Source organism: Anneissia japonica, unplaced genomic scaffold, assembly GCF_011630105.1.
Source record: "Anneissia japonica isolate Jap-2015-1 unplaced genomic scaffold, ASM1163010v1 scaffold287834_len5846547_cov211, whole genome shotgun sequence".
In the NCBI taxonomy this organism is placed as follows: domain Eukaryota; kingdom Metazoa; phylum Echinodermata; class Crinoidea; order Comatulida; family Comatulidae; genus Anneissia; species Anneissia japonica.
The window spans coordinates 1,374,322-1,380,147 of record NW_022704992.1 but is presented as its reverse complement, the minus strand read 5'-3'; the positions used below and the strand labels follow the sequence as shown (position 1 = coordinate 1,380,147).

Here is a 5,826-nt window from a genome sequence, read left to right as displayed (position 1 = left end):
ATATACCTCCATTTGTGGTCAAATTATTAGGCCTACGACGTTTGCCATATATGCGAAGGGTTCCAGGTTTGAGTTCAAGTAAAAGTTGATGTCTTTTTTAAATTCTTTGTCAGATTTCTTTTCTGTTATATTTCAATTATTATTTATTAATTAGAAGATGGGTTAACTAAGTATAAAACCAAACACTGTCAATGTTGGCTGGGGTAAATCACAATCATCTAATACATTATAAATACTCCATATTATTTTGTTCGAACATTATGTTTTGATTTTGATTATATTATATTTAATATTATATATATCTAATCAGTTTCATTATTCCTATTGTAATTTCTGATTTTTCCGTAAGCCTGAAAACACATTCGGGATCCATATCACTAAATAATATGACAGTTATTTTATGTTATAAATTAATTATATTGTTGTTTACTTTGTAGAAGAATGGACCCTTGCTTAGACGGAATGAGCCTAAACTACAGCGACGAACGTCTTCGTTTGATACCTTCACTACCAGTCCAATTATTTTTACGTTAAAGAGTGAAATGGATGAACTAGTGAATGCGTTGAAAACTTTTAAAGTAAGTTATTTTACGGTAATTAACAGGACCGGTGGAACATTTTTCAAAGTGGATTGGGGCACACTAGTAAGAGGGATGGGAATATGAATCAGGGGGTATGGGTTGAAATTTAGAGGGGTGAGGTCAAAATGTCTCCCAAAAACTTCAAACAGGAAGGGGGGGTCGGAGAAAATGTTGATTCATAGTTGCGGGAAATGAGCTTTCCCAACTTTTGAGCTAGGTGTATTTTAATGACTTTTAAGTTCTTCAACATTCAAGGTTAATTCCCGTTCTTTTAAATGGTCAGGTAAACTTTCTCATTATTACAGTAAATAGGCCTGTTATGTGTGTATAAGTATACATACATAAACAAATTGAGTAGTTGCATACGTATTCTTTTTTTCCATGTATCGATAAACCACAAAGAGAAAGGGGGTGGAGGGGTTCTCCCCCGAAAAAAAATGTTGATTCCTAGGTGGCGTGAAATGAACATTTCCAACTTCTGATGCGGTTTTTAATGCCTTTTAAGTTCTTCAAAATTCAAGGTTTTCCCCTCTTGAAAACCATTCCATGAATCAATGAACCCCAAGAAGAAATGGGGTTCGGGTTCTTCCCGGGAAAAGTTTGATTTCTAAATGGCGGAAATGAGCTTTCCTGACTCCTGAAGTGTCTTTTAATGACCTTTAAGTTCTTCAAAATTAAAGGTTTTCTCCTCAGGTAATTTTTTAAATTCTTATTTTATGTGGTATACATACATAAAAAAAAATTGAGTAGCTGCATACGTATTCTTTTTTCCATGAATTGACAAATCCGAAAAAGGAAGGAGGGTCGAGGTTCTCCCCCGGGAAAATTTTGATTCCGAGGTGGTGGGAAATGAGCTTTCCTGACTTCTGAGGTGTCTTTTAATGACTTTAAATTCTTCTAAATTCAAAGTTTCTCCCTTTTGAAAATGATTCCATGAATCGATGAACCTCAAATAGAAAGATGGTCTGGGTTCCCCCCGGGAAAATTTCGATTTCTAGATGGCGGGAAATGAGCTTTCCCGACTTGTCTTTTAATAATTTTTAAGTTCTTCAAAATTCAAGGCTTTCCCCTTGAAAACGGTCAGGTAAATTTTTCTCATTCTTATTACAGTAAGTAGGTCTAGATTTCTTTTTATTAATTTTTAATTTGTTTTATTATTATTTTTTGGGGTTTTTTGCCCAAGGGAGGGGGTCAGGACTCCTGAACCCCTCCCGCCGCCTCCAGATTCGCCAATGTGAATTGCGAGAACTCGGTTGGGAACCGGATAAACGCTCTCTTTCCGCTCCCTCTCCTCCTTCTTAGCTTTCTTTTCTTGCATTCCTTTCCGTTTATACAAACATCTCCATAAGACATTATATATTTTGTGCCAAAAAGTGGGGGGCGAGGCCGGGTCCCCGGTCCCATTTGCGCGGGCGATGATTAGAAAATTACATAATATATTAATTCATCCGTCCACCCATCCATCTATTTATCTATCCATCAATCCATCCGTCCCTTGTCCATTGATCAATCCATTCATTCATTAAATCATGAATTAAGTAATTCATTTTAATCGGTCAATTTATTTATTCATTCATTCGTTTACTTGTTTCTTTCATAAACCATGGTCTCATAATGAGACTTCACTTAGGGAGTAGAGTTTAGTCATGAGACTAAAATCTTTCTGTCACATGAATCGAACCTGTATACTGCAAAATAAAAAAATATAACGACATTTATTGAATAAACATAAACAAATATAAATATTCTAATTTTAGGATAACGATGTAAACGTAACGCACATTGAATCACGCCCCTCATCAAAGAATTCTGGCGTTGAAATATACGTTGATTGCGAGGGCAAGAAAGGAAGGCTAAGAGAAGTGGTACATGAACTGGAGAGATTTCTGGGTAATGTTCAGATACCTGGAAAAGAAGATTTCAATACCATTGGTAAGTTACACCATTACCATTCGATTGTGAAGCAGAGTGTTGGATTATTTTTATTGAAATTGAAGTGTTTTGACAAATGGTTGTATACATTCTTTGCAGACCCAATGACTAGCGTTACATGGTTCCCAGTCAAAATTTCCGAACTGGATAAAACATCGAACCGTGTTCTAATGTACGGAACCGACTTTGATGCTGATCACCCGGTAACTAATTATCACTTATTCTTTAGGTTTTATGACCGTGTAACCAGTATTAGACACAAAGAATAAAAATAGTCAAATACACTTTTTTAGTGGTCTTTTTTCAAAAGTCCTAGGAAGTCGGAGTTAAGACATAACAGTCTCTAATGCGAACGAAGCTTTATAAGATGCATGACTATGTTAAGCTTGATTTCTATACAATCACTCACCCTATCGGTGACAGTGCCGACAGTTATCGGAAAGTTTGAACCTGCTTCAACTTTGCCGATTGCGTTTTTCAGACGAATCAGGGTGCATTGCTAGCTGCCCGACACAATCGGAAAGGCATGATCAACCTTCCCGACTACTGTCGGCGACTGTTACTGAGCAGATATGGTGAGCGACTGTATGGGAACCGAGCTTTAACTTATTTTTTCTGACAATACGTGTTTCGTACATCACCACAGGGATTCAAAGACAACGAATATCGGCAAAGAAGAAGGGTATTTGCGGACATTGCTTACAATTACAAGCAGTAAGCGCAGTATTTATTTTTTTGTCTATTTATATTCATAATATATCTATTGGGCATGTCTATCTATTATATAATATGTTTATAAACATGTACTGGAAGTTTTTACTATAGTTATTTTCTCCCATCTTTTCATCCTAGTGGACAGCCCATTCCGAGGGTAAAATACACCGCAGAGGAAACAAGAACATGGTAGGCCAATAATTTGTTACAGTTTTCTTTAATGGGTGGATTCATGTCAACTCTTTGCAGGAGTGAAACACATACTACATGTATAATAATGTAGCATTAATTTACAATAATGTTGTGGTGAACTAGATAAGACCTTGTGAAAGGCCACTGAAACAATAGGATATTTTATTGTCTTTAAGATTCATCGTCATGTTTTATATAACTTAGCGCCAATAGAGCCCATATATTCAATAATAGTAACGGTCATATAATAATATATTAGCCATATGCCTAATACTATTTCACCTTTAAAAGTAATAGAACTTACAGTACAGGCCTTTGCATTAGTAGTTGAAAATGTTTAATAGGAAATCCAGCACATGTATTTTACACTAACGGTATACTGTATACGTTCCTGAACGTGCAGAAGGGCAGTGTTGGAAAACAATGGCCTAAACGTCTCTTGAGTATTTCTAGGAAGTCCAGCTTCATAAAATAGAACCGGAGATTGGAACACAAAAATCTTCATAATTCAGCCCAAACAGTAGTAGATGGTCACCATTATCATCACCATTACCATCATTATTTTATAGTAGTAATATTATCACCATCATTAATTATGTTTTTGTTGAAGGGGTCGTGTGTTTTCAGAGCTCTCGTCTCTTTATCCTACGCATGCGTGCCAAGACTTTCTGCAGAACTTCAAAAAACTTTGTGACCGGGATATTGGCTACAGGTAACGATTAATCTTTAAAATTGGTATTATCATTAGTGGATTGTTTATTTGAATTTGCATCATTATTATTTCTGTTACTGAGAACCAGTAGTTCATTTTATAGTAATTATATTAAATACCATTTTATGGTGATGTTTTGTATTAAATATTATGTAAAATATTTTCATCACTTGCTTTGGAGGAACTATTGAATTTGGATTTAAATTGAAGTAAATTTAATGTTAAATTAACTGTGCCATACTGTAGTTTTTCTCTACCGTACTTAACTATAGCAGAAAGTTCTATTTATGGTTTTTATTCTTATGGTGCGACTATGTGAAATCTATAAAGTCTCTACAATAACAATGCGTTTAGAATAATACTTAAACGTCCAGAAATGCAGTGCCAGTGAAATGTACCTTTATTCTGTGATACCTTAAGAAGTCTGTGTATATTTTTTAAGCAGATTTTAAAACAGTTGCAACAGCCTTATGAAATGTGGTTTAAAGTGTTATGTGATTCTAAATTTGAAGGGAAATCAGTTGTTACCGTATAGTGTTACTATAGGCCTATGTCACAGTAGGATTATTTGCTGTTGTTGACACAACCTGCTCTGTTATTAATTCATTTATTTATTTATTTATTTTTATATTAATTTATTTAAATTGTTTAAATCTATTTGTGATTGTACTGTGTAAAGAACCAGTGGCGGATCCAGGAATTTGAAATAGAGGGGGACACGTGAGAGACTTTCACATACGGAGGGTCTAGATAATATTTTGTTAATAAACGGTGAAATTAATCGCTAACCCTAAAGTCACAAACATTGTCAATTTGTTTTTCAGAGTCGATAATGTTCCTCAGCTTGAAGATGTTTCACAGTTTCTACAAGGTGTGTTTGACGTCATTTCCATGGAGATGATGTCAGCATTTTAATTTAAAACCCGAATTTACGCTGCCAATTATGTGACTACAGAGTACGTAGAATCGTAAACATCTTCAGCAGCTTGGCTGAAATCCAACCAATTGTAATTGATAACTTTGATCTCACCTGCAACAATAACGTAATAGGCCTATTTGCAAAGTGAGCACAAATATAGTATTAAATCATTCAATGGGCTTCTTCACAAAACTGTATCTGTCTTTGATGAAGATTGAAAATACAACATTTATTGGTTTAATTCAAAAAGAATTACTAATCTATTTGATGGACTGTTTGAAGGTATTGCAAAAGCGGTAGGCCTACAATGATTTTTATTTTGTTTCTTTTTTTTTCTTCTTTTAAATGTAAATTTTATTTTGTTTCTTTTTTTCTTTTCTTAAGTGTAAATTTTCCTGATAAATTATCATTATACGTGAGTTATATCTTTGTATCTATTTTTTTTTTCAAGCAGCTCAAACTGGATTTCAACTAAGGCCTGTTGCAGGTTATTTATCACCTCGAGATTTCTTGGCGGGCTTGGCATTCCGTGTGTTTCATTGTACTCAGTACGTGCGTCATCCGGCAAATCCTCTATATACTCCAGAACCGTAAGTATACCTACTAATATTTATATGAATAGTAATGCTTCCCAATGCGCCATACATTCGATGTGGACACATGGCCATAGGTCCCACTTTGGTCCTCTTTTGGACCCTTAATGCAACAGGATTACAACTGGTAAAGGGTAAACGTAGATGATGAAGAACAATTATAATATATAAAATATATAACAG

The 5,826-nt window shown here is 34.8% G+C and overlaps 1 protein-coding gene across 1 annotated transcript in view; it reads left to right on the top strand.

Moving 5' to 3' along the window:
- Window positions 1-5,826, top strand: part of LOC117104886 (tryptophan 5-hydroxylase 1-like) — a 12,681-nt gene that overhangs the window by 3,527 nt on the left and 3,328 nt on the right. The window contains exons 2-9 of the mRNA XM_033245778.1: window positions 438-578; window positions 2,339-2,513; window positions 2,613-2,716; window positions 3,160-3,227; window positions 3,366-3,416; window positions 4,030-4,131; window positions 4,956-5,002; window positions 5,505-5,640. Coding sequence (XP_033101669.1) covers window positions 438-578; window positions 2,339-2,513; window positions 2,613-2,716; window positions 3,160-3,227; window positions 3,366-3,416; window positions 4,030-4,131; window positions 4,956-5,002; window positions 5,505-5,640 — 824 coding nt within the window. The remainder of the gene's footprint in view (window positions 1-437; window positions 579-2,338; window positions 2,514-2,612; window positions 2,717-3,159; window positions 3,228-3,365; window positions 3,417-4,029; window positions 4,132-4,955; window positions 5,003-5,504; window positions 5,641-5,826) is intronic.